At 43.0% G+C, this 26529-nt stretch overlaps 3 protein-coding genes across 3 annotated transcripts; 1 reads left to right on the forward strand and 2 right to left on the reverse strand.

Moving 5' to 3' along the window:
• Positions 1 to 647: 647 nt before the first annotated feature.
• Positions 648 to 4160, forward strand: LOC106806582. The gene is made up of 7 exons (XM_014808574.1): positions 648 to 705; positions 1425 to 1582; positions 2311 to 2462; positions 2670 to 2751; positions 2884 to 3049; positions 3378 to 3561; positions 3777 to 4160. Exons 2-7 carry the CDS (start codon positions 1473 to 1475, stop codon positions 3974 to 3976), a joined length of 894 nt encoding a protein of 297 aa, XP_014664060.1. The 5' UTR covers positions 648 to 705; positions 1425 to 1472; the 3' UTR covers positions 3977 to 4160.
• Positions 4161 to 13335: 9175 nt separating this feature from the next.
• Positions 13336 to 15518, reverse strand: LOC106806592. The gene is made up of 4 exons (XM_014808584.1): positions 15433 to 15518; positions 15204 to 15246; positions 14676 to 14992; positions 13336 to 14452 (listed from the first exon to the last, which is right to left on the reverse strand). Exons 2-4 carry the CDS (start codon positions 15240 to 15242, stop codon positions 14308 to 14310), a joined length of 501 nt encoding a protein of 166 aa, XP_014664070.1. The 5' UTR covers positions 15243 to 15246; positions 15433 to 15518; the 3' UTR covers positions 13336 to 14307.
• Positions 15519 to 21726: 6208 nt separating this feature from the next.
• Positions 21727 to 23223, reverse strand: LOC106806581. Its single transcript, XM_014808573.1, has 3 exons — positions 23123 to 23223; positions 22404 to 22722; positions 21727 to 22198 (listed from the first exon to the last, which is right to left on the reverse strand). Exons 1-3 carry the CDS (start codon positions 23162 to 23164, stop codon positions 21999 to 22001), a joined length of 561 nt encoding a protein of 186 aa, XP_014664059.1. The 5' UTR covers positions 23165 to 23223; the 3' UTR covers positions 21727 to 21998.
• Between the last annotated feature and the right edge of the window lie 3306 nt (positions 23224 to 26529).

Genomic DNA, 26529 nt, shown 5'->3' on the forward strand with positions numbered 1-26529 from the left:
TGTGTTCTTAACAACACATTTAAGCTTTATCATATTTAAAAATGTTACAGGTCAATAGAGCGAGGACACCTCTACTAGATAAACACGACATAATTATAAATTTAATGAAGAAAACGAAGTTATAGCATGCTAAACATTAGGTAGACAGCAAATATGTCTACCTAACAAATTTGTCTACATAACGGCTGGTTTTTTACACCCGATGTCTACATATGGTAGGATTAAGAAATATACATATATGGTCATGGTCATATATTAGTTTGTGGTTTAATGTCATTTAGGTTAGGGTTAGGGTTAGGGTTAGGGTTAGGGTTAGGGTTAGGGTTAGGATTATCAATCATTAATCATTAATGATATTAAAGTTGGGAACACTCCTAATGGAGCGTTAGCCTAAAGGTTAACCTAATTAAAGGTGAAGCGTACGATTTTGCGCCCACGGAGCCGCTACGACTAAACACCATTGCATACTAATGACTCTTCGATTTTCCACCCATTCTAGAGGTTTTTGTCGCCTGCTATCCGGGCTATCAGGAGAAATCTATGACGGTGGAGGTGAAACTCAAGAAACCTTTCCATGGGAAATTATACACGAAGGGATTTTACGACACAGAGCAGTGCACGACGTACGGGACGGGAAGGTCATTTGCCTTGATTACATTCCCGCTGGACGGCTGCGGCACGAAAGAATACTCCGACCAAGCCGCTGTAAGCTCCATTGATTACTCAGCTGACACGAGGTGCCACGATCAGTTTCTAGAACTGTATAAATCAATCAGAAAATACACGGGCACCTGGTGTAGCTATTTCGCAATGCGCACGATAGAAGAGTAGAATTGTATCGGGGTCTGTGTTCCTATGTTGGAAAATTGTCCAAACGCGCATTTCGCTAAGCAGTTAAATGCAGCATCGTTGTTGTGAGCATAACGCTCGATGCACTTTCGAAAAAATCCTCGTGAATAAGACCGCATGTAATGTTATATTAAACTTAATTTTATCTGTATTGTGTGAAGGATAACTATCATTTAAGTTTAGTGAAAATATTATGCTTCTTGCAAATCCGTTGTAAATGATGTAATGTTGGGGGAAGGAAACGATTATACGGATACGAGAGTAATTTAATTACATGGGAACCAGAAAATACCAGGTAATTTTCTCGTGATTCACGAATGCAAGTCACCTGGGACGCGGGAAATCCGAAATTGCGATTTTTATCAACCGAGAACTCGGAAAACAGCACAGACTTTACCTGGGAAACAGAACATTGATCCGCCCCGTTTCTCGTCCCTTAGGGTTGCTTCCTCCGTACTTATACGTGAATATTTACGTGAAATCCACCATCCGTGAAATAGCGAATATTACGTAATGGAATATTTACGTATAATACGTGAAATAGACCATTATTAATTTTAAACTTTTTCCAACAGGGATATGCAACAACTAAAGTGACACGTTTTGATAGCACGGTGATCGTAATGTTCGATGCTGAGGCTCCGATCCTGGAGGAATGGGACCGCGCTCTGCAGGTCAGCTGCCAGCTCCAGGAGATGCCATACACCGTACTCAACACCGGCGTCTCCGTACCGTACGTAGAGAAACGCGGCGTATGTAGTTCTTACACATAAGTCACGGAAGAGATTTCTAGATAGAGAAATCTAGATGGAGATCTAGAGAATCCTAATTAAAAATGGAATTTCACACGCGATTTTTCCAAGCGGTAGTTTATGCGTGTTGAATGGATCACGGTTTATGTAGATATTGTATTTGATGGTTAATTTTATATCAGTTTCTTCATATCTTCGTTATGATGTTTATAAGTTCTGTGAGCGCTTACTGATGTTGCGTACGGATAACTGCGCGATGAGTCCATCATTCAATTACAAACAATTGACTAACAACTGGGTTTAAAGATAGGTCACGTGATTTCTCTAGCTTGACGTTGTTCCATCACACGTCATATTAATTATCGTGGTCGCATAAAATCTGCGCCGTCGCAACAACAGGCCAATCACAGCAGGTCGTGTTTTCTTTGTCAACAGCTTTTTAATCAATGTTATCAATGGTTATTATCAATTGCATATGCTTTCAGTGAAAGTGGTATTATGATCACATTGGTTAGGCCTACAATGTTTCTCGCCCTGCCATTGTTAGACATTACGGACAAAGCTAACCTTGTTTAACACATTCGTGCGCTCGTAAGCATTCGTGTGCGCTTGCGTATGTTTTGTACATGTCTTGTGTATGGATAAGTGCGCGGTTATGTGAGAAAATCCTGACAAAACATTTCATGACGGCGCTACTAATGTCTCGCAGGATGCTCGGAACGACTAATGTACCGCCGGCTCGCATACCTTTGCCCGAGGTCACGCTGAAGGTCGTTTACGGCAGGGACTATAGAGCGACGTCAGCTGATGTTCTTCACGTGGGAGAGTACGGCACGATCGTCCTGTCCGTATCCGACACATGTAAGCTAGCGCTCATCATATACCTATGTTACATGTTATTGTCTGCAATAATATCACTGTTAATAATATATATATATGTGTTTATATATATATATATATATATATATTAATGACGATCGAGAGTTAATAATGGCGTAGGAATATGACATTGATTGCTTTATAAAATATTGTGTTAATGTGGTATATAATTATTACAATTTTTTTTAGATTACTGGGATATTAAAGTCCACGCTTGCATGGCTCATGATGGGACTGGATACAATGTTGTTAATTTATTCGACGAGAGAGGGTATGAACTAGTCAGCATTTATAACGCATATCATGTATCACAGACCGTATAATTTTGAAAACGCGTAATATTTTATGAAAGCAAATATTCGGTATTCATATTTGTAATAAGGTTTTCGGCCATGTTTTCTAGGTGTCCAGTTGCAACAAAATTGGTTGAAAGTTTTAAGAAGGCAACGGAGCCGCATCAGCAGGGTGAAGGCAGCGTATTTGCTCACTTTAAAGCCTTCAAATTCCCCGATAAGCCGTCAGTGTACTTCCAATGTACAGTGGAAATCTGCTTCGAGCAATGCCGTGAGGTACCTGGATAGAATTACATAATAGTGTCTCATCACTGTCATGGTAATAAAGTAAATGCTAAAATTAGTCCAGCGAAAACCATGAGGTAACATAACATCATAGCAAAAAGGTCGCTTCAAGCGGTTGTTTGATTAACAGGTATAATGTAAATTACGCGCATGTGTTCACAACTGTCCTTATCCCGACAGCTCAAGCTAAGCGTCAGTTCAAGCTCGCTATATTATTGACACAATTCAAATGGTGGCTTTTCCCACAATCGATATAATTATTATTATTTATAAGCGTGTCTGCACATTTTATTATCGATCTGTGGTTTTGTCATTACAGGATGAATGTAGTTCGAGAGTTTACGATACAAGAGAACAACTGACATATCATAGGCTCCGCAAACGAGATATTAACCATCAATACAACGAAAATATGGCAAACGGCACGTCATCCGACATGCGCGACCTCTATCGCAGCGTAAATGTGTTAATACCTGGAGACCAAATTTCCAAGGAGGATACAAGTAAGCCGGCGTAATTGATATGCGAAAAATAAAACAAAACAGTAGATATTGCGAGTTCGAGAGCATTTCGACAGCGCGTATCTGAATTCAACGCACCAACTAGAAATCGGGAAATGTCGAAACGTCTGTACACATAACCGGAACACACTATAGAACAAACGTGAATTTCGTTCGTGAACATAGGAGTTATTCTCGCTTTTACTTTTGTTGCTCAGAATCCATATTGTTTAGCGAGAAGACGACGAGTGCGCTGTGCGTGAACAGGAATGCTTTCGTGATCGGACTCCTGATTCTGTGTGCGATGCTGACTGCTTCGCTCGCGGCGGCTGTCATCTTCTACGTCAAGCTTCGATACAGTGCGCCGAAACCATTGCTGGACAACGTCCAAATTTCTATGAGACCTAAACACCCTTAATTGCCTGCATTATAAGCCGAACGATGAGGCGTAGATATAAGACGAGTTTACGTTAGAAACAAGTGTATAACGCTTGTAACTAACCTACACGTGCGAACTAATGTAATCGTTTTTTCATTCAAACACAATTTATATTACAAAATGCGGTATATAATATGTATGTGTGTGTGTGTGTGTGCGTGTGCGTGTGCGTGCGCGTGCGCGTGCGCGTGCGCGTGTGCGGTGCGTTGTGTAGGCTGTGTGCTGTGCTGTCGTGTGTGTTGGCTGTTGTCGTGCTGTCGTTGTTGTGTGTTGGTTGTTTGGCGGGAGCGGGGGGTTCGTGTGTGCTTGAATATCAACCTAACATGATGGACATATAGCGTAACGTACACATATATATATATAATATATATATAGTAATAGTACATGCGCTGCGCGTGTATAGTGTTAACATGTGGTTGTTTGTGTATGTGGTGGTGTGGTTGTGTGTCGTGTGTGTGTGTGTGTGTGTTGTGTGTGTGTGTGTGTATGTGGCTGTGTTGGTGTGTGTGTTGTGGTGTGGTGTGTGGTGAGAGAGAGAAGTGCTTATGTGTGTGTGTGTCCTGTCTTTTGTAAATAGAATGTTATGGGGTGTGCAAAGCTAGTTACTCGCTGTTAGCTGTGTGGCAAGTATGAATTTAAATATTGAACAACGTACTATTGTTAGAAAATATATACCGCATGTTATCTTTTTCAAATGTCCTTACTTTACATTACTTGCATTTTTATTTTATATACCTGATAATAATAATATATATATATATATTATAAAGATGCAACCCGCGAGCGGGCGGGGCCCATCGAATTTAATAAACAACTAACAAAAGTTTATTTTATCAAGTAATATTAACCAACAGTAATACAACGCGCGGTCATATATATTATGTGAAAATAAATAACATTCTGTTATCGTGGTGAGTAAGCTGTTAATCCTATCTACACAACAAGACGAAACAACGTCAACTAGCATAAAGATAGCAAGTCGTAAGCTACGAGCATAAGTTCTTCGCTTCGCAAAATTTTACGATAACTATGCTAGAGGTTTGTATTGCCATGGTAATAGTGTCATAAATATCTGCGAGAATGAACTGTAGTGGCCCGTAAACACCATGCAGTCCTACAACTCTGTGAGACCGTGATCAATCGTTGATACAGTCAAAAATTATTGGCGGTTATAGGCGAGGCGTTATTGAAAGTTTACCATTCGGTAACGCATTTATCACAATAACACTTGTTGCAACAATGGGTGCATATAAGGGTGGGAGAGTTGCCACAGTACGCCGCGTAAATTAGATTTCATTTTGAGTTTTACCGTCGCCGCGAAAATGTTGCAGGTAAACAGTGTTCAAAATGTTATATCGATCTGTGCCTAAGTAATGCAGAGCACTCAATAACACCGCGTTGATCTACGTGCCTGCGTCCGTTTCACCGATAAAGTTAAAATGAGAATAGACACATTAGATCGGTCCGCGCATCGAACCTTGTAAGTCTCTTCGTCTCATTATCAATGTAACGTTATACGTTGTTCGTAAAATAGCAAAGAAAATATATAACGCTCTATTTTCGCGTTCGAATTTGATGGTGCCGTCGTTATATTTACAAATGATAGCTCTGTGTAACCTTTGGCCTTGCAAACTTTTACATTCGCCAAGTATGCTTATTAGTCAGACTGTAGAGTAACTGCACAGTTTGATAATCCAGTAGAATCGTGTACCGTAAAGCAATTCATTGGACGTGTAACTATAGACGCGCATACCTGTGGGGGTTAGTCAAGCGTCACGCGAGGCATAGATCATAAAAAATGAGTTGTAAGACAGGAAGAACGAACTCGGTCACAGCGAATGACAGCGAGCGTTGTCCTACCAGTAAATGGATTTTCAATCCGGATACAGCCTTCCTGTAGTGAAGACCAGCCGTGGGCCGCGATACTGGCTGTGGTCCCCAAGCTTACCACTTATACCGTAGTTGTTGTTTAAAATAGCCTTTCCATTGAAGTTCAGATAGGTTAATTGTTCCTGAAAGACATAAGAACGTTAGGTTAGTTTCATGTTACTTTTAGAGCGAGTCTTTACATTAGAGCAAAACTTCTGAACCAAAAAACATATTTACGTAACATGTCGTAAGCGGGCACTAGACAGGTTTCGCTTCAATATCTCTTCCCAAATAAAACATAGTGCTATTACTGTTGACGAAAATCTCTATCGTACTACATGTCGCTCATTCAAGAAAATTGATTAGGCCAAACGATCACTTATCCGGAAGCTGTTGCGCACCGCCTTTCAGGTTGTACTGGTTGTTGTAGTTCGTTCCGTTGGTGTTGTCGTTGTAGGCATGCCGTTGTTCCTTGTAATAGTTACCCGAGTGCTGTTTGATTCCGCTAGCATCGGTGTATTCCATGCTTGTATCCGCCCGTGATGGCGCTTTGTGAATCGTCGCCTGTGTTATAGCGGGTACGATGCAGAAGAGGTCCGGTTGATCTCGTAATGCAGCTTGGTCTGGCCAGCGCGTAACCGCTCAACCTTACGTTCTGCCCATAGTAGTTACTCGCCTGTAACGCAGTGTAGTGCTATTCCGCCACGTCTGTACCTGAGCCATTACGTAACTGGCAAGTGCCTATAAAAGAATTACGGGTTGTTTCAAAAAGATATGTTGAATACGGATAAAATTTGAAAGTTAAACAACAAGTATGCCTAGCAGAGGCAAAATGTGTTAATCTAAAAAGTTTTCTGCTTTTATCATATCATAAAGTATATAATACAGTTAACATTCTAAGCTCGTATCACTCAATTGAAGATTTCGAAAAAGAAATATTTGGTAAATTCTAGATCGCACTACCATATTCACATAGATACACCTGCGGCTAAGATTGGAAAAGCTGTTCATCTCCCGAAAGATAAAAACGTAAAACTGTGGTTTAACAATCACAATTACCTGCCAATTGAACTGTGATATATAGACGGCACTGCGAGTCTTATCCCGCCTGGATGCAACACCCTGTCAAGTTCTAAACGAGCTACTCCACTACTCCACCCGTAACTGCACAAACAGGATAAGTTCAGAGATGTCCTCCACATAAAAAACAGAAATGCAAACTAACCAGAATATAATGATAGTCAACAGCGTAAGCAGCGCCGAAATACAATTCGAGCCTGTCAGGTCCGTGTATGATATCTTTAATTTGTCGTCTAGCAAGGCTTTATAGAGTCGGTTGCTGGTCTTTGACCGGTGCGAAGCGGATCAAGCTAGTCGGCTTCGTGACTCGTCAATGAGTGTCATAAATGAAGTAACGATTGACCATGGTAACCCCAATCTGTGTCCACCAGCGTAATTACTGTCGAATGTTCAACGCAACGGTCACTGTTGTTGTAACCAAATCGCAACGGTACATCCGATATCGGTCAGCGAGAGAGAGAGACTAGAGTATTGCCGAAATATGTGGGTGCGCTACGTTGACAAGTGTTGACGCTCTATGTCCGCTTGGGTTGAATCGGGTCACTCAACCTTAGCCATTTCGAGGCGACTTTCATGTTTCGTTAGTCAAGCGCGGATAATTTACCGATCGCTTGCGCGCGTGCTGTATTTACGCGTCTGTAAAAAGTGCTGCTTTATGCAACAGTGGCGTTTCCAGCCAGCAGCGCGTCACCGAGAGGTCGCTGCTGTGTCGCAGCTTTAGTAATTAATCCTCCGGATGACCTATCATCAGACGCGTCTATTGAAGACAGGGTTGACTCAGTCTGGCGGTTGTAGGCCGACGCCACAAATCTGTTTTTTGATTTTCAATTAGCCCATATGTAAACCACCACCCCAGTTGAGCGTGGCTGCTAATCACGCGCTCTTCGACGGCAACCCAAGACTTTCTTTTGTATAGGCACAGGTTTGTGGCGGCTTCAGGCGATAGCGGTGTAGTTGGTGAAAATTAGCAACATCGCACACATATACAATGGACAACGGTAAATCGCCTATGTTCGAACGAACGGCGTGACGATTGCGGTGAGAGGTATATGAGCTTTCTATACAAGCTGTTAATGGCATTCCTGTCGAAGTGATAAGCGCGGTAGTCTCAGTTTATCCACAAATGATGTGACATGCGCGTCTGGATTGAAGCGACACATTGCAAAATTGATAATGATCGAATAGCATATAAACCATCTACAGGCTGTATTGGCTCTGGTGAACGTGTTACAAAGCATTTAGAAAATCAAACACCCATCCCTGTGCCACATATGCTGGGCGTTACGTAGTAAATAAGTTTTTTCGCTATAATGATAAGCCACGGATTTTTCTCTCTGCGATAAGACTCAACAAGGAAACACACATAGATGCTTTACTCATAATTCAACATCTGACATCACATACTAACATATATAATATGTATATGTGTGTGTGTGTGTGTGTGTCGTGTGTGTGTGTTGTGTGGCGTAGCGTGTGCTGTCTGTGTGTGTGTGGTGTGTGGTGTGTTGCTGTGTGAGTGTGTGTGGGTGTGTAAGTGGTGTGTTCGTGTGCTGTGTGTGTGTGGATGGTGTGTGTGTGTGTGGTGTGGTGTGTGTGCGGTGTGTTGTGGTAGTGTAATAGCCTGTGTCTGTTCTGTGTGTTCGTGTGTGGTGGTTGTGTGCACGTGAGCGCTGCTGCGGTCGTGCGTATCGGTGCGTCGTGCGTACTGCGAGTGCGCGAGAGTTGTCGGGCGTGTCTGTCCTGATGTAGTGTGTGTCGTTGTGTGTTGAGTAGAGAGGAGAGATGAGACGACGAGAAGACGAGAGAGGAGAGATAGAGCCGAGAGAGAGAGAGCGCGAGGCAGAAGAGTGGGCCGGTCGTGGCGTGTGCGTCTGCATGTGCGCTGTGCGCGTGCGTGTGCGTCGTCGTGGTGCGTGGGGGGCGGCCTCGGCGTCGTCGCGTCTGCATGTGCGTGCGTGGCGCCGTGCGTCGTTGAGTGCCGTGGTGTTCCGTTCCCGTGTGTGTGTGTAAGTTGATCGTGGTGGTGTGTGTGGTGTGTGTATGTATTTGTGGTGTGTGTGTGGATGTGTGTGTGTGTGTGTTTGTGTGTGTGTTGTGTGTGTGTCGTGTGTCATGTATGATGTGTGGTGTGTGTATTGCGTGTTGTCGTGTGTCGTTTGTGTGCTGTGTGCGTGTGTGTGTAATGCGTGGTGTGTGTTGAGCTGTGGTTGTGTGTGTGTGTGTGGTAGTGATGTGTGTGTGTTGTGGTGTGTTTGTGTGTGTGTTTGGTGTGTGGAGTATGTGCTGCTGTTTGTGTCAAGGTTGTGGTGTGTATGTTATGTGTGTGTGTGGTGTTTGTGTATGTGTGTTGTGTGTGTTGTGTTGGGTGTGCTTTGGTGTTGTGGTGGCCAATGTAGCGTGAATTACGTAATAGCTCATCCAATACGCAACTAAAAGAATATAACATGGGGTGCTGACATCAGGCAGATCAGTATTCATTCACGTTCAGCAGTTTAATTTCGGGCGTTCACTCTTCGGTCTATAATTGTAAGATGAACACACAGAACAGCGAGCACGCACACAACCACCGACACACACACAGAACACACCAAGATAAATAAATACAACATAGTATAGTATACGTAGATATAGTCAGTGGACTGCCAGACGAGAGAGGAGGAGAGATAGACGCATGAGAGAGCGAGCAGATGAGAACGCCGAGACGATGAGAGGAGAGGAGAAGGAGAGAGACGAGAGAGAGAGAGGAGAGAAGAGAGACGAGATAGAGAGAGCTATAATACTACTAATAATACTATACCGATATCTATATATATATAAAATATAGTTATTATATATGTATATATATATAACACAAGAGTATATACACGGCCAGGCCTGAGCCAATACTTTATGACTGACATTCTAGAGGTGATTGCGTAAGTAGAATAAGTAATAGAGAAGCCGTTTCCTTACAACTGAGACTTACCAGCGCCTAAACCTAAATACACTACCGCCACTATACACTCCCACCACTCCGATCCTATTTGCGCTGAGCACCAAACACAATAGCACTCATGCGAGACGCACTATTCTTGTAATGGCAATGCGGACGACATGATGTCCACAATATTCCGAGATACAACGTGCATACTACGGTATATACACCATCATACCTCCACCCAACAATAGACGTAGACACTCCCCTATCGGACGGTACAACACACTAAAGAAGTCGTACAAAATGAACGTAAGTATAGTCGCATCCCGTTATCGTTACTCACGAGCCAATAAAACAAAGCACAAACATCAGAAAACTCAACCAGGCTGAGCAAAGGCAGCAACTAATCCTGTTTTTGGCCTAAGCAGTGACTGCCGTGTCTTGACTTATGTCCACGTAGTTAATAATTTTACTACGTATATAATTAGTGTAAGAAATTTTAAGCTAGCAACTTAATTTATAATACTACTACTACTATACTATATATATTACTAGTATAACCCATGTATATTATATATATAAGAATATAGGCCTCATGCTGAAATTTTGTATATATTCTTCACACGCAAAATCTCCATTTTAAAATCTCACGCGATATTACATATATGTTTGAATTTTACATCTGTAAATCTCATTCATTATAGGCATTATACTAATATGAATTGACGTCTGACCCGACGCCGCGTAATTAATGTTTTTAGATATTCTAATTTATAGATTGCGCTATATCTAACGCTATTTCACAGATTAGTCAATTTATCGTCTAACTAGATTGCCGATTATAGAATGACTTTAGGTGTATCTGGCCAATGAGATGGCGCTAGAGGTGCGCAGTTGCCCATTTCTGCACTGGAGGCCCAACTACCTCACGCGCGCCCCGGTATTCAGCTGCTGTGCCGCCAGAGGCCGAGGCGTCATATCTCTTGCCACACTCTAGGACAATTCGTGACTCATAACGCAAAGTTTTATGTGCGTAAATCAACTCTGACTACGACGATAGAGCGGCGGAAGCGGCAAAGGAGCACACGGGGAGGGAGGAAGAGGAAGAAAGAAAAAGAAGAAGAGGCATGCGGGAGGAGAAGGAGGAGGAGTATAGTAGTATAGTAAGTAATAGTACTAGGAGTAGTAGTAGTAGTAGTAGTAGTAGTAGTATAGTAGTCATCATAATGAGGTAGTGATACTTAGGCTACAGTAGCTGCAAGGTAGCGAGGAGGAGGGAAGGCCAGGCCGACAGCGGAGGCCCACGGAGGCCCGCGGAGAGCATGGGAGCGAAGGATAGGAGGAACGGCGCGCAAACACGGACACGCAGGAGGAGGAGGAGGAGGAGGAGAAGGAGGAGGACGAAGATGAGGAGGATGAGGATGAGGATGAGTATGAGAATGAGGAGGATGAGGAAGATGGGGAGGAAAAGAATGATGAAGAGGAGAATGAGCAGGAGGATGGGGAGGATTAGGAGGAGGCTGGGAATGAGTAGGCTGACTTTAGGTGTGAGTACATATTTGTCAATAGATGGCGCAAGGTGCGCAATTTCATTTCCACTGAGGCCGCCAAATGACATCATCGCCTATTCACTGTTTGTCAAGGAGGCGGTCAACCTTCACATAGGACATTCTCACTCAAGCAGGAGTTTTATGTGCGTAAACAACCCTGAATGCGCGATAGAGAAGGGGGAGGAGAAGGGGAAGGAGGAAGAGGAAGAGAACGAAGAAGAAGAAGAAGAAGAAGAAGAAGAAGAAGAGGAGGAGGGGGAGGAGGAGGAGGAGGAGGAGGAGGAGGAGGAAGAGGAGAAGAAGGAGGAGAAGCATGAGGATGAGGATGAGGAGGATGAGGAGTATGGGGGGGTAAAGAATGAGGAGGAGGAGGGGAGGAGGAGGCGGAGCAGCAGCAGGAGGAGGAAGAGGATAGAATACGATGGCACTTGGCTGCATGCGTTCACGTTTCCAGAGATATCGCATTATAATCCGCGCCAGCTCTGCATTGGGCGATTGTTTTTTAAAGTTTCTAAACTGTTTTTGTTTTTTTAATGCATGTTCTGCATTACAGATTCTCCGATGCGGCAAATCATATTGTCATCGTGTTTGTTTCATTGCTGTTGTTATTCTTTCTATACACATTCAGTTAAAACTCGCGTTTGTCGATAAAAAGGTTCACAGCATTTGCGGAATACAATGGCAATGCAACATTAGTCTTAACATTAGTCTTAATATTAACCATTTCTCCTAGACCGTCGACATCACTTTGTTTCGTTTTGTTATGAGGAAATCTGCTACGATTTTTCATTCTCGTAACTTCGCTGCGTTTCTGTCAACGGTCTAAGAGAAAAACTCAATGTTAAGACTAATGTTAAGACCAATTTTGTTTCTGACAACGGGCCCCTGATTATTAAGCGGTAGTCCGCTAACACGCTTCCAATTGCACATGCATGCCTACTTGTATCTTTAGGCTAGCTTTAAAAATGTTTTATGCGCCTATAATGTTCAGAAGTAGCTAAAAAGCCGAAATTACCAGTTTGCTTTTAAGTTTAAGGTCATTTTACAACTTTCACTTAAAAAAGGAAGTTTATTCTGCATAAAATATCTCGTTTAACCTAGTGCTGCCCCCTTTATTCGTGTAAAATAACTTGCGTAAAGCTTGTTTTTCAAGGATTGTCCGATACGCCCGTATATCCGAGGACAGATGAAGCGGCGCCCATTCTATTACGTGATCTGTCAGCCCCCGCCCTCGCACTCGTAATCAAATTAAAGTTCAGAAAATAAATGCGATTTGAAATAAGTGCGATTGAAGATGAGTTTGGAAATTGGAATATAGTCTAATCGCTCTTGGTCTTTTACGTGCGTTATTATTATAAGTGCGTTATATTATGTACGTGTAGTAACAGTTTATTGTGTAGCAATTGACATTACATTTTATGCATTTAATTGTTTTTTCCTTAAATAATACTCATATACGTGACGCGTAGAGTAGCATATGGAATAGGGTGGGCGGATTGAATGCAATGAACAATGATAACTTTTGATGATTACATTGAAATCACACGTAATAATAATGTAGCAACATTATTAATTTACAGAAGAAAAAAGAATAATTCGAATATTGGAAAAATATTCGCTAATCTTTTATTATTATTATATCAGTAATTTCACTTATTCTTGAATCTTGAGTGCATTTTATCTAGGGTTACAATAAATTAGTATCTGCGCAATTATTTTTTGTCAAGATTTTTTGTTAAGATTAGGCAAGCTCAAGATTATCTTGCACTTTATACAAATATTTATTTTCTGCCAAAGACGTAAATACAGCTGGCTCATCACGAAATACATTTTATTTCCTGCATGCCTACATATACACGAGGAGCAAAAATAATATATATATATATATATATATATATAAAGATGCAACCCATCAATTTAATAAACAACTAACAAATTTATTTATCAATAATATTAACAACAGTAACAACGGCGTCATATATATAGTGAAAAAAATACATCGTTATCTGTGAGTAGAGCTGTAGATCCTACTAACAACGACGAAAACAACGTCAACAGCAAAAGATAGCAAGTCGTAAGCTAGAGCATAATTTCTTCGCTCGCAAATTTTACGATAAACTATGCAGGTATTATGTGCCATGTAATATGTGAATAAATATCTGCGAGATGAACTGTATGGCCGTTATTAGCGATTCACCATGCATCTACAACTCTGTGAGAACCAGTCGTAATTGTGATACTAGTAAAATATTGCGGATATGCGGCGAGGCGTTATTTGAAAGTTTACCATGTCGTAGCGCATTTATCACAACAACACTTGTGCAACAATGGGGCAATAATGGGGGGTGGGAGAGTTGGCCACAGGTACGCCCGTAAATAGATTTCATTTGAGTTTTACGTGCCGAAAATGTTGCCAGGTAAACAGGTTCAAAATGTCATACGAGTCTTGCCTAGTAATCAGACACGCAATAACATCCGCGTTGATACGGCGCTGCGCCGTTTTCACGGAAGAAGTTAAATGAGAATAGGACACATTAGACGGTCCCGCATCGAACTTGTTAGTCTTCGGCTTCATCTGACGTGATACGTTAGTAAAATAGCAAAGAACAATATAAACGCTCTATTTCGCGTTCGAATTTGATGTGCCTCGTTATATTTACAAATGATAGCTCTGTGTAACCTTGCCTTGCAAACTTTAACATTCGCAGATCTATTAGTAGACTGTAGAGTAACTGCACAAGTTTGAAATTCAGTACGTGTACGCGTAAAGCATTCATTGGAGTGTAACTATAGACGCGCATGACCTGTGAGTCAACGTCACGCGAGGCAAGATCATAAAATGAGTTGTAGACAGGAAGAACGAACTGGTCACAGCGATGAGCAGCGAGCGTTGTCTACCAGTAAATGGGTTTTAATCCGGAGTACAGCTTCCTGTAGTAGAGACCAGCCGTGGGCGCGAACTGGCTGTGGCCCCAAGCCTTACCCTTCACGTAGTTGTTGTTTAAATGCTTTCCATTGAAGTCAGATAGGTAATTGTTCCTGAAAGACAAAGAACGTTAGGTTAGTTCATGGTTACTTTAGAGAGTCTTTACATTAGAGCAAACTTTCTGACCAAAGAAAACATATTTACGTAACATGTCGTAAGCGCACAGACAGTTTCGCTTCAATATCTCTCCAAATAAACAAGTGCTATTTACTGTTACGAAATCTCTACGTACACATGTCGCTCATTCAAGAAAATTATTAGGCCAACGTCACTTACCGGAACTGTGCGCCCCTGCCCTTCAGGTTGTACTGGTTGTTGTAGTATCGGCCGTTGGTGTTGTCGTTGTAGGCACCGTTGTCCTTGTAGTAGTTACCCGAGTGCTGTTGATTCCTAGCATCGTGTATTCCATGCTTGTATCCGCCGTGATGGCGCTTGTGAATGTCGCTGGTATAGGGTACGATCAGAGGTCCGGTGATGCCGTATGGCACTTGGTCGGGCAGCGCGTAACCGCTACCTACGTCTCCATAGTAGTTACCGCCTGTACCAGGGTAGGCTACTCCGCCACCTGACTGGCCATACGAACTGGCAAGTGCCTATAAAAGAATTACGGGTTGTTTTCAAGATATGTTGAATACGGATGAAAATTTGAAGTGTACGAATGATCCTTATCAGATCAAAATGTGGTTAATCTAAAGTTTTCGCTTTTATCAATACTATAATATATATATATACAGGTAAATTCTAAGCTCTACCCAATTAAAGATTTCGAAAAGAATAGTATTTGGTAAATCAGATCGCACTTACCATATGCACAAGAACAGCGGCTAAGATGAAAAGCTTCATCTTCCTGAAAGATAAAAACGTAAAACTGTAGTTAACAATCAACAATTACCTGACAATTGACTGGATATATAGATCGGCACTCGATCTTATCCCTGAATGCAAACCCTGTCAATTTCTAAACGAGCTATCCACACTCCACCGAAATGCACAGGATAGTTTCAAGATGTCCTCCACACAGAATCAAACTAACCAGATATAATGATAGTCACAGCGTAACAGCGCCGAAATCACTCGAGCCTCGTCAGGTCGTGTATGATATCTTTAATTGTCGTCAGCAAGCTTTTATATGAGTCGGTGCTGTCTTTTGACCTCGAACGATGCACTATCCTTCGTATCCAATGAGGTCATAATGACAAGACGATTGACATGGTAACCCCAATCGTGTCCACGCGTAATACTGTCGGAATGTCAACGCAACGGTCACTGTTGTGTAACCATCGCACGTATCATCCTACGGTCAGCGAGAGAGAGAGACAGAGTATTGCCGAAATATGTGGGTCGCTACGTGACAGTGTTACGCTGCTATGTCGCTTGGGTGAATCGGGTCACTCATTAGCATTCGAGCGACTTTCAGTTTCGTTAGTCAAGCGCGGATAATTTACGATCGGTTGCGCGCGTCTGTATTACGCGTCTGTGAAAGTGCTGCTTATGCAACATGGCGTTTCCAGCCAGCGTCGTCACCGAGAGGTCGCGCTGTGTCCACTAGTAATTAACCTCCCGGATGACCTATTTCAGACGCGTCTTTGAAGACAGGTGACCAGCTGCGTTAGGCGGCACAAATCTGTTTTTGATTTTCAATTAGCCATATGCAAAACCACAGTTGAGCGTGCTGCAATCAACGCGCTTTCGACGGCAACCCAAGACTTTCTTTTGTATAGGACAGGTTTGTGCGGCTCGGCGATAGCGGCGTAGTGTGTGAAAATTACAACTCGCAACATATACAATGCGCACTACGCCTATGTTCAAGATAGGCCGTGACGATTGTGAGAAGGTATATGAGGCTTTCTATACAAGCTGTAATGCATCTGTGAAGTGATAAGGCGCGTGTCTAGTTATCTTAGTAAATGATGTCGACATGTGATTAACATAATTGAAATTGATAATATCAATAGCATATAAACCATCTAAGGCTTTATGTGCTCTGGTGAATGTTCACAAACATTAAAATCAAAACACACTGTGCAATATCTGCGGTATAAAATAGTTTTTCGCTATATGATAAGCACGATTTTTTTTGATAAGTCACAAGGAAAACATATATGCTTTATCATAATTAAACATCTGAATATATATACATATATAATATGTATATGTGACTGTGGTGTGTGTGTGTGTGTGTGGTCGTGGGTGTCGTTGTGTGTGTGTGCGTGCTTGTGGGGTTGTGTAGTGTGTAGTGTTGCTGTGTGTGTGTGTAAAGGTTGTGTGTGTGTGTGTAATGTGTGTGTGTGTGAGTGCCTGTGTGCTGTGGTGTGTGTGTGTGTGTGTGTATGTTGTCGTGGTGTGGTATGTGCTATGCCTGTGTCTGTCTGCTGGTGTGTGTGTGGTGTGTGTGTGTGTTCTGGCACGTGCGATGGTGTCCGTGTGGCGTGTGCGTGTGGTCGTATGTCGAGTGCGCGATGGTGTTGGTGTGATTTGTGTGGTGTGTGTTGTGTGGTGTGAAGAGAGAGAGAGCAGGAGAGAGAGAAGCAGAGAGAAAGAGCGAGAGAGAGAGAGCGCGAGCAGAGAGTGTGCGTGTGCGTGTGCGTGTGGTTGCATGTGCGTCGTGCGCTGTCTGGCGTGTGCCGTGTGCGTGTGCGCTGTGGGCTGTGCGTGGCGTTTGCATGTGCGTCGTGCGCCCTACCAAGTGCAGAGCCCTCCCGTGCGCGTGTGCCGCGTGGTGTTCCGTGTCGTGTGTGCTGTGTAGCGTGTGTGTGTGTGTGTGTGTGTGTGTGCTGTGGATGTATGTTGTGTGTGCTGTGTATGTGGGTGTGTGTGTTTGTGGTGTGTGCTGTGTGTGTGTCGTTATGTTGTGTGTGTATGTGTATGCGCTGTGTGTGTGTGTAGTGGTTGATGTGTGTTGTGCGTGTGCTGTGCGTGTGTGGTGTGCGTGTGTGTGTGGTTGTGTGTGTGCGTGTGTGTGTGTGTATGTGTGGTGTGTGTGTGATGTGTGTTTGGTGTGTGTGTTTGGTGGTGTGTTTATGTGTGTGTGTGTGTGTGTGTGTGTGTATGTATGATGTGTTGTGTGTGTTGTGTGATTGTGTGTTGTGTTTCGTGTGTGTGTGTTTGTGTGTGGTGGCATGCACTTAGCCGTGAATTCGCTATGCTCACCAATAGCAATAAAAGAATATAACATGGGGTGATGCCCTCAGTGAGATGAGCTATCATGTCAGCGTTCACCATTAATTTCGGCCGTTCACCTTTGGTCTTATATTGTTGAAACACACACACCACGCACCACACAGCACACACACACACAGACACACAAATAAATAAATAAATATATATATAATATAAGTGAGCAGAGAGAGAGGGAGAGAGATAGACAGAGAGAGGAGAGAGAGAGAGCGAGAGAGAGAAGAGAGAGAAGAGAGACGAGAGAGAAGAGAGAGAGAGAAGAGACTTGGAGAGAGAGAGAGAGAGGCTATAATATATATATAGTATATATATATATATATATATATATATATATAGTATATATATATACGTATATATATATATCGTATATGACTGAATTTTCCTTTTATAGGTTGATTTGGTAATAAAATAAGTAATAAGCGTTCTACAACTGAATGACCTAATATTAACTTAAACTATATATAGACTATACCCATACTATCTATTTGTACCAAATAAATTCTCTGCGACGCATATTCTGTATATGCATATGCGGACATTACATGCATGGGTACAATAATATTGATACGTCTGCATATAGGTAGTCTACACATATATACTCGTCACTGCCATACGTAGACACTTCTCTGACACGTCAGCAACACACAAGAAGGGTACAAATGAACGTAAGTATATGCGCATGTTATTTATCCATACAATAGGCAAATAATATCAACAGGTGGCAGCACTAATCCGTTTTGGCCTAAGCAAGCTGATGCTCGTGCTTTGACTTATTCACGTAGTTTATTTACTAGTATAATTAGTTGATTGAGAATTTTCAAAGCTACACACTTATTTATAATCATATGATATAAGTATATATATCTATAATATATAATATATAGTATATATATATACTTAAATAAGCTTCAGGGCTGAATTTTGTGATATAAGTTCGTTACACTGCCAAATCTCATTTTGATAAAATCTCACGCGAATATTACATATATGTGAATTTACTGTAAATCTCATCGCTATTAGCATTATATAATTGATTGATTGACGTCATTGAAGAAGCCGCGTAATAATTGTTTTTAGATAATGTTTAATTTATAGATTCTGAGTAAGTCTACGCTACCTTCACGATTAGTAATTTATTGCTACTATAAGGATTGGCCGAAGTAGGATGACTTTAGTGTACTGGCAATAGATGGCGCAAGGGTGCGCAGTTGCATGTCCGCTGAGGCCGCAATGACATCATCGCTATTCACTGTTTGTCAAGGAGGCGGTTCAAAACCTTCAACAAGCGACATTCTGACTCAAGCAAGCGTTTTATGTGCGATAACAACTCTGGATACGCGATAGGCGGCGGAAGCGGCACAAGAGTAAGGTCGGAGCGAGGAAGCAGGAAAGAGAAAAAGAAGAGGAGGGGGAGGAGAAGGCAGGGGAGTAGTAGTAGTAATAGTAGTAGTAGTAGTAGTAGTAGTAGTAGTAGTAGTAGTAGTAGTAGTATTAGTAGGTTAGTAGTAGTAGCTAGTTAGTAGTCCCAGTAATAGTAGTAGAGTCAGTAGTAGTAGTAGTAGTAGGAGTAGTAGTAGTAGTAGTAGGTGGCAGGAGCGAGGCAGGAGGAGCGAGGAGGAAGGAGGAGGATGGAGGAGGAGAGGAGGAGGAGGAGGAGGAGGAGGAGAAGAGAAGGAGGCAGGACGAAGATGAGGAGGATGAGGATGAGTATGAGAATGAGCGAGGATGAGGGAAGATGGGAGGAGAAGAATATGAAGAGGAGAAATGAGCAGCGAGGATGGGGCAGGATTAGGAGGAGGCTGGGAAATGAGTAGCCTGACTTTAGGTGTGAGTACATATCTGTCAATAGATGGCGCAAGGTGCGCAATGTTCAATTTTACTTGAGGCCTCCAAATGACATCATCGCCTATTCACTGTTTGTTCAAGGGGAGCGCGCGTCAAACCTTCACATAGGACATTCTCCACTCAAGCAGAGTTTATATGCTGCGCGTAAACAAACCCTGAATGCGCGATAGAGAAGGCGGGAAGTGCAGAAGGGAAGGAGAAGCAGAACGAAGAAGAAGAAGAAGAAGAAGAAGACGGCGAAGGAGGGAGGGCAGGAGGAGGAGGAGAGGAGGAGGAGGCAGGAGGAGGCAGGGGAGGCGGAGGAGGAGCGAGGAAGAGGAGAAGAATGAGGAGAAGCCCTGACAGGATGAGGGTATGAGCGATGAGCGATGAGGCATGAGGAGGAGTATGGGGACGCGTAAAGAATGAGGAGGAGCCAGGCGGGAGGCAGGAGGGCGCCGAAGCAGCGAGCAGCAGTGAGGAAGAGGATAGATACGATGGGGAGACACTTGGCGGCCATGCGTTCAACGCTGTTCCAAGATATCGATTATAATCGCGCGGTTTTTTTAATGCATGTTCTGCCATGGCAGATTCTCCGATGCTCGGCAAATTAATATTTCTGCGTGTTTGTTTCATTTGCTGTTGTTATTCTTTCTATACACATTCAGTTAAAACTCGCGTTCTGTCGATAAAAAGGTTCACCAGCATTTGCGGAATACAATGGCCCTTCGCTTTATCGGGACAGGTTTGGGGCCATATAAATGCCATGGGGCCCGTTGTCAGAAACAAAATTAGTCTTAACATTAGTCTTACATTAACATTTCTCCTAGACCGGTCGACAATCAATTGTGTTTCCGTTTTGTTATGAGCGAATCTGCCTCGATTTTTCATTCTTTTCGTAACTTCGCTGGCGTTTCTGTCAACGGTCTAAGAGAAAAACTCAATGTTGAGATAATGTTAAGACAATTTTGTTATCTGACAAACGGGCCCCTGATTATTAAGCGGTTAGTCGCATAACACGCTTCCAATTGCGCACATGCATGCCTACTTGTATCTTTAGGCTAGCTTTAAAAAAATGTTTATGCGCCCTATAATGTTCAGAAGTAGCTAAACAAGCCGAAATTCACCGTTTGCTTTTAAGTTTAAAGGTCATTTTACAAGCTTTCACTTAAAAAAGAAGAAAGTTATTCTGCATAAATATCTCGCTTTAAACTAGTGCCTTGCCCCCTTTATTCGAGTAAAATAACTTGCGTATAGCTTGTTTTCAAGGATTGCTCCATTACGCCCGTATATCGAGGACAGATGAATGCGGCGGGCCATTCTATACGTGATCTAGTCAGCCCCCGCACTTTCCACTCGTAATCAAATTAAAGTATCAGAAAATAAATGCGGATTTGAAATAAGTTGCGAATATAAAGATTGAGTTTGAAAATTGGAAATTGTCTAATCGACTCTTTAGTCTTTTATACTGTGCGCATTAATTATAGTGCGTTAATATTATGTAACGTGTAGTAACAGTTATTGTGGAGCAATTGGACATTAAATTAATGCATTCAATTGTTTTTCCTTGGATAATACTCGATTCTACTGACGCTGTAGAGTAGCATATGGAAATAGGGTGGCGGATGAATGCCACATGAAACAATGATAACTTTTGATGATGACATTGAAATCACACGTAATAATAATGTAGCCAACATTATTAATTTACAGAAGAAAAAAAGGATTATTCGAAATAGGCAAAAATATTCGTCTAATCTTTATTATTAGTATATCAAGTAGTAATTTCACTTATCTGTTGAATCTTGAGTGCAATTATATTTAGTCGCCCGTTTACAATAAATTAGTAGCTGCGCCAATTATTTTTTGCTCAAGATTTTTTGTTAAGATTAGCGCAACGCTCAAAGATTATCTTGCCCCACTTCTATACAAATATTTATTTTCTGCCAAGCCAAAGACGTAAATACAGCTGGCTCATCACGAAATACATTTTATTTCCTGCATGCCTACATATACACGAGGAGCAAAATGAACATTTCATTCTTATAGCTATATCATAAATATAGATTATTTTGCGTGTTTTTACTAGTATATTCCGCGATGCATGGTGTGTGTGTGGAGCGTGTGTGTGTGTGTGTGTGTGTGTGTGTGTGTGTGTGTGTGTGTGTGTGTGTGTGTGTGTGTGTGTGTGTGTGTGTGTGTGTGTGTGTGTGTGTGTGTGTAGAGAGAGAAGAAGAGAGAGAGAGAGAGAGAGAGAGAAAGAGTCAGTGTGTGTATGCATGTGTGTACACAGCTATACAACGATATAACGAAATGTAAGTTTGGGTCATTGCCATATTACAAGTTTTAATACATTTAAATCGACGTATATACACACTTGCTCTCTTCGAGTTATAATAACCTGAGCTAATATATACTTGAGACGAGCGCAACTATAAAACATTTATTTATTGAGGATGTGTAAATGTTGATGGCATACGATGACATTTTCATATCTAAACAGCACTGACCTGTTTATTTTCACGTAAAATATGTAATAAATTAGATGCGACGAAATAATATAATCGAAGAAATAGTTATCGCTAAACGTCTTCGGTCTTATTTACTGAATACGCCATAGCCACGAAGCGGTGCCTCTCCTGGGCCGAAAAATCCAATTGATGGATAGTAGATGTCGCCCATCGAGTTCACCGGATATATCGCTCCCTCTTGATTCCCCCATTCGAGCCCCCTGCGGAACGTATGTGTGTAGACGTCGTCGGATTGGTCCCGTCCGTGTACAGTCCTCGTCGAGTCAGCTATTCGATGAACGGAGACAAACGTTTGTTACGATGGCTATTAGATCACACGAACATTTTAACAAGAATTACTTCCTCCGCGGACCGTAATTTATGCTAATGAGCACCAGTATTCGCTAATTACCTTCCGTGTTGCGTTTGTTGTCGCATTGGACTTCGCGGACCGTAATTTATGTTAACGGACACACCGGTATTCGCTAATTACCTTCCGTGTTGTGTTTGTTGTCGTATTGGAATGACTTCGACGCTTCCCGCTGCTCCTCGAGCGATCGAGCCTGATGCGCATTAGCAGCGAAGTTTGCAAACGGCTTATGGGTCGCCGGTCGCCTGTACGTGATCGTGTCGGATGGCGCCACCGTCGCGGCCACTGCTGGCGCAACAGCCACGCCCACGGGCGCTATCTGCAGGGTCTGACGGTAGACGGCCGGGTTGGCGACGCCTCGGTTGATGCCCTGTCCGAAGTTGACGGCCGCGTACGCTCGTCCGCCATTACTAAAGACGGGAGACGCGCCAACAGCGTTCACCTGCGTATTTACAAAGTTGCATTTACACGTGTGTGCGAGTATACGTTGTCTATGTGATAGGTGGTGATGCGCCGTTACTCCGCGAAAAATATGCAATCACCAATAAGCTCCTATACACCAGTCAAATAATTTACTCGAACCTGTAAATTGTAATTATGCACCACAACGTATACAGTCAATAGATAATTATATATATTATATTATATATATATATATAATATATATATATATATACATACATACATACAACGATAAAGAAAGAAAGGATCAGAGAGAAAGAGAGGCAAAGAGAGAGAGAGAGAGAGAGAGAGAGAGAGAGAGAGAGAGAGAGCGCGAGAGAGAGAGATAGAAAATAAGGGAGAGAGCGCGCGAGCTTTAGCAACGTATGAATCGGTCTTACCATTACGGTGATGCAAGTTACTAACAACGGTATAGTCAACATTGTTTCGTTTGATATGCTGCTTCAGCGATAGCCGTGGGTTGAGTCCGTCACACCGAAACGTTCGCTTTGCTCTGCTATTTCGTGTAACCTATATTATTTGCGTTTCGGCCAATAAGCAGACGACACGGTTTCTATTGGTTTACGATCTCCAAGTCTAGCGATGCTATGATTTTTAGCAGCGGTGGCGAATTGTGTCATGCGCGAAGGAGGGCAGAAAGTGCGAGTTAATTTATTATGCGTAGGATATCGGTCAGAAGATGGCAACGGCGACGCGACAGCAAAATGTGGGCCATTTGGTACTCTGTACCCTATTAATCATTAGAGTAGGTACTGGTCGAGTTATCGTGGCTAGAAAACACTGACCCTCTCATTAGACGTCCCATGTTGTTTAGAACATGTCTAGTATAACGATAGCCTGGTATCTCGGGCAAAACGCGTGAGCACGTAATATCGATATTCCTTTATTCTTATTTCTAGACAAACTTTTCTTGGTCCGGCATTTTGTCATCCACCCTGTCACGTTGTATAGCCGCCAGGCACGATGTTCTTCGTTTGAAGCTGTTTTTTCCGCCATCTTAGTCGTCCCGCACTTCGCCAGCTAATGACGAGCGGAAATCACGATGTTTACCCACAACGAAGTCCATTGGCAAGGCGGGACAATGCGTGAACGCAATTTTCATAAAAAAGAAGTAGGTCTGTGTTGCGTTTTTCAGTACCGCTGCTATTAGCATTGTATAACTTCGCTCTGCTGTTGCATATAACGGTCGCGATATTGACATACTTTCGCAGACAATAAATGAAACGTGATCAATCAAGATGAACGCGTATGAATAAAGTTCGTCAATAGCGAAACGAGAATTTACATGATCGTTTGTCAAAAGATGTCGTATAGTTACAATCGGCCCTCGCATGCGGCGTAAGTGATGCACGAGTGACGATTGTAAGTAAGCCATCTGTTCACAAACGATCATATAAATCCTCGTTTCGCTATACGTCTCACCCACCATAATTGTATAGCTGACGCGTCGTCGCTGTTCAACATGTTCTAACGTTATATATTACTATTCGCCACGCAAGAGAGTTGGTATACAGGTACAACGGGAAACGAGGAGGGTACGTGGATTAAAAAAAACGTGTCGGGCGTTACGTGATTTTACGTGTGTTTTACGTGACTATCGACGAAATAGAAATCGTGTATTACAAATTAGTGCATACCAGCATGATCAGTATTCGGTGCACGAGAAGATCTTCAGTGCAAATACAGTATACAGTGATACATCTGATATAATAAAGATTTCCCATCACAAAAAATGAAACCTCTTATTCGACACACACACCTGCTGAAGATTCAACACTATCGCGATATTTAAACGTGCATACACCTATGGAGTTTTATTTAAACAAATTTACAAGCCGCAAATGTCTGTATGAGTAAGCAAACTCATATATGTAAGAATCCTAGGAACACAGCGTGATGTTATGATGAGCTGTTATATATTTACGGGAAATCCTGTGCGTTACTGTTGTATTAGGTTTGCGCAATAAGGGCGATTGAGGTAAAAATGTGCCGAAGGGGAAATTTACTATCTGGGGCATTGTGTTTCGCGTGCTATTTACGCCACAATGGGCGGTATGAGTTAATTGCGGTGCAGGCGTGAACGGAGAAGTTGGCTCTTCTAAATACAAGCCACACTGCATTACACATCTATAAACTCTCATTGGAGTTTGGGGGTGGCAACATCCAACTCATTTCTTCAAGAGCTTATCCTTGCAAGGCGAAGGTTTTCGGGTCACTAGCCCTTGGCTGTTGGCTTGTCTGACGTCACCGATCAGATTGGGGTGAGTCAGTGCCACTCACATTTTGTGTCGGTCTAAAGTTGCACTGATATAACTCACATATTTACACTCTAACATTGAGAGACAGCAGCACTGTCTATAATTTTGGCTAACGCTCCATTAGAAGCGTTCCCAACTTTAATTTTATTATCGTAATATAAAAGAGATATCAAGGGGCGGATCGATAAAAAAGAGATATCAATAGGGGGGTTAGATAGATATCAAGGGGGGATTAGATATAAAATAGATATCAATGGGATATGAAAGTCAGCGCTTCATTTGAGTCTGATCAAAGCGAGCTTAAAAGGAAGCCGTTGCTCTTCCAAGTGAAATATCGATTCGTTTCGCTCCCCTTCGCTGCTCGAGCAAGCGAAATACAGAGCGGGGGCATGTTCGCTTCGCTTCGCTCGCCTTCGTTGCGCGAGCAAGCGAAATAGAGAGCGGGGCACCTTCGCTGCGCAATCAAACGAAATATAGAGCGGGGGCATGTTCGCTTCGTTTCGCTGGACTTCGCTGGACTTCGCAGGTCGAGCACACGAAATACAGAGAGGGGGCATGTTCGCTTTGTTTCGCTGAACTTCGCTGGACTTCGTATTTTGCTTGCTCGCGTAGCGAAAGCGAGCGAAACGAAGCGAAGATGCCCCGCTCTGTATTTCGTTTGCTCGAGCAGCGAAGGCGAGCGAAACGAAGCGAAGATGCCCCGCTCTCTATTTCGCTTGCTCGAGCAGCGAAGGCGAGCGAACAGAAGCGAACATGCCCCCGCTCTGTATTGCGCTTGCTCGCGCAACGAAGGCGAGCGAACATGCCCCCGCTCTGAATTTCGCTTGCTCGAGCAGCGAAGGCGAGCGAAGCGAAGCGAAGCGAAGCGAAGCGAACATGCCCACGCTCTGCATTTCGCTTGCTCGCGCAACGAAGGCGAGCGAAACGAAGCGAACATGCCCGCGCTCTGTATTTCGCTTACTCGAGCAGCGAAGACGAGCGAAACGAAGCGAAGAACGAGCGAAACGAAGCGAACATATCCCTCGTCTCGATTTCGCTTGCTCGAGCAACGAAGTCCATCGAAACAAAGCGAACATGCCCCCACTCTGTATTTCGTGTGCTCGAGCAGCGAAGGCGAGCGAAGCGAAGCGAACATGCCCACGCTCTGCATTTCGCTTGCTCGCGCAACGAAGGCGAGCGAACATGCCCCCGCTCTGTATTTCGCTTGCTCGAGCAGCGAAGACGAGCGAAACGAAGCGAAGATGCCCCGCTCTCTATTTCGCTTGCTCGCGCAACGAAGGCGAGCGAAACGAAGCGAACATGCCCGCGCTCTGTATTTCGCTTACTCGCGCAACGAAGGCGAGCGAAGCGAAGCAAACATGCCCCCGCTCTGTATTTCGCTTGCTTGAGCAGCGAAGGTGAGCGAAACGAAGCGAAGATGCACCACTCTCTATTTCGCTTGCTCGCGCAACGAAGGCGAGCGAAGTGAAGCGAACATGCCCCCGCTCTGTATTTCGCTAGCTTGAGCAGCGACGGCGAGCAAAACGAAG

This window comes from Priapulus caudatus, unplaced genomic scaffold (genome assembly GCF_000485595.1).
Source record: "Priapulus caudatus unplaced genomic scaffold, Priapulus_caudatus-5.0.1 Scaffold168, whole genome shotgun sequence".
Classification (NCBI taxonomy): Eukaryota; Metazoa; Priapulida; class Priapulimorpha; order Priapulimorphida; family Priapulidae; genus Priapulus; species Priapulus caudatus.

Bases quoted from the DNA above. Each gene is read 5' to 3' on its own strand.
- LOC106806582 (XM_014808574.1), top strand. From the start codon at position 1,473: ATGTTCGATGCTGAGGCTCCGATCCTGGAGGAATGGGACCGCGCTCTG. The intron at 2,752-2,883 runs GTATGAACTAGT...CATGTTTTCTAG, and splicing joins AATTTATTCGACGAGAGAGG to GTGTCCAGTTGCAACAAAAT. The intron at 3,050-3,377 runs GTACCTGGATAG...TTGTCATTACAG, and splicing joins GCTTCGAGCAATGCCGTGAG to GATGAATGTAGTTCGAGAGT.
- LOC106806581 (XM_014808573.1), bottom strand. From the start codon at position 23,164: ATGTTGACTATACCGTTGTTAGTAACTTGCATCACCGTAATG. The intron at 22,723-23,122 runs GTAAGACCGATT...GTAAATACGCAG, and splicing joins TAACTTGCATCACCGTAATG to GTGAACGCTGTTGGCGCGTC. The intron at 22,199-22,403 runs GTAATTAGCGAA...TTCATCGAATAG, and splicing joins CAACAAACACAACACGGAAG to CTGACTCGACGAGGACTGTA.
- LOC106806592 (XM_014808584.1), bottom strand. From the start codon at position 15,242: ATGAAGCTTTTCATCTTAGCCGCTGTTCTTGTGCATATG. The intron at 14,993-15,203 runs GTAAGTGCGATC...ATTCTTTTATAG, and splicing joins CCGCTGTTCTTGTGCATATG to GCACTTGCCAGTTCGTATGG. The intron at 14,453-14,675 runs GTAAGTGACGTT...TTTGTCTTTCAG, and splicing joins GGCAGGGGCGCACAGTTCCG to GAACAATTACCTATCTGACT.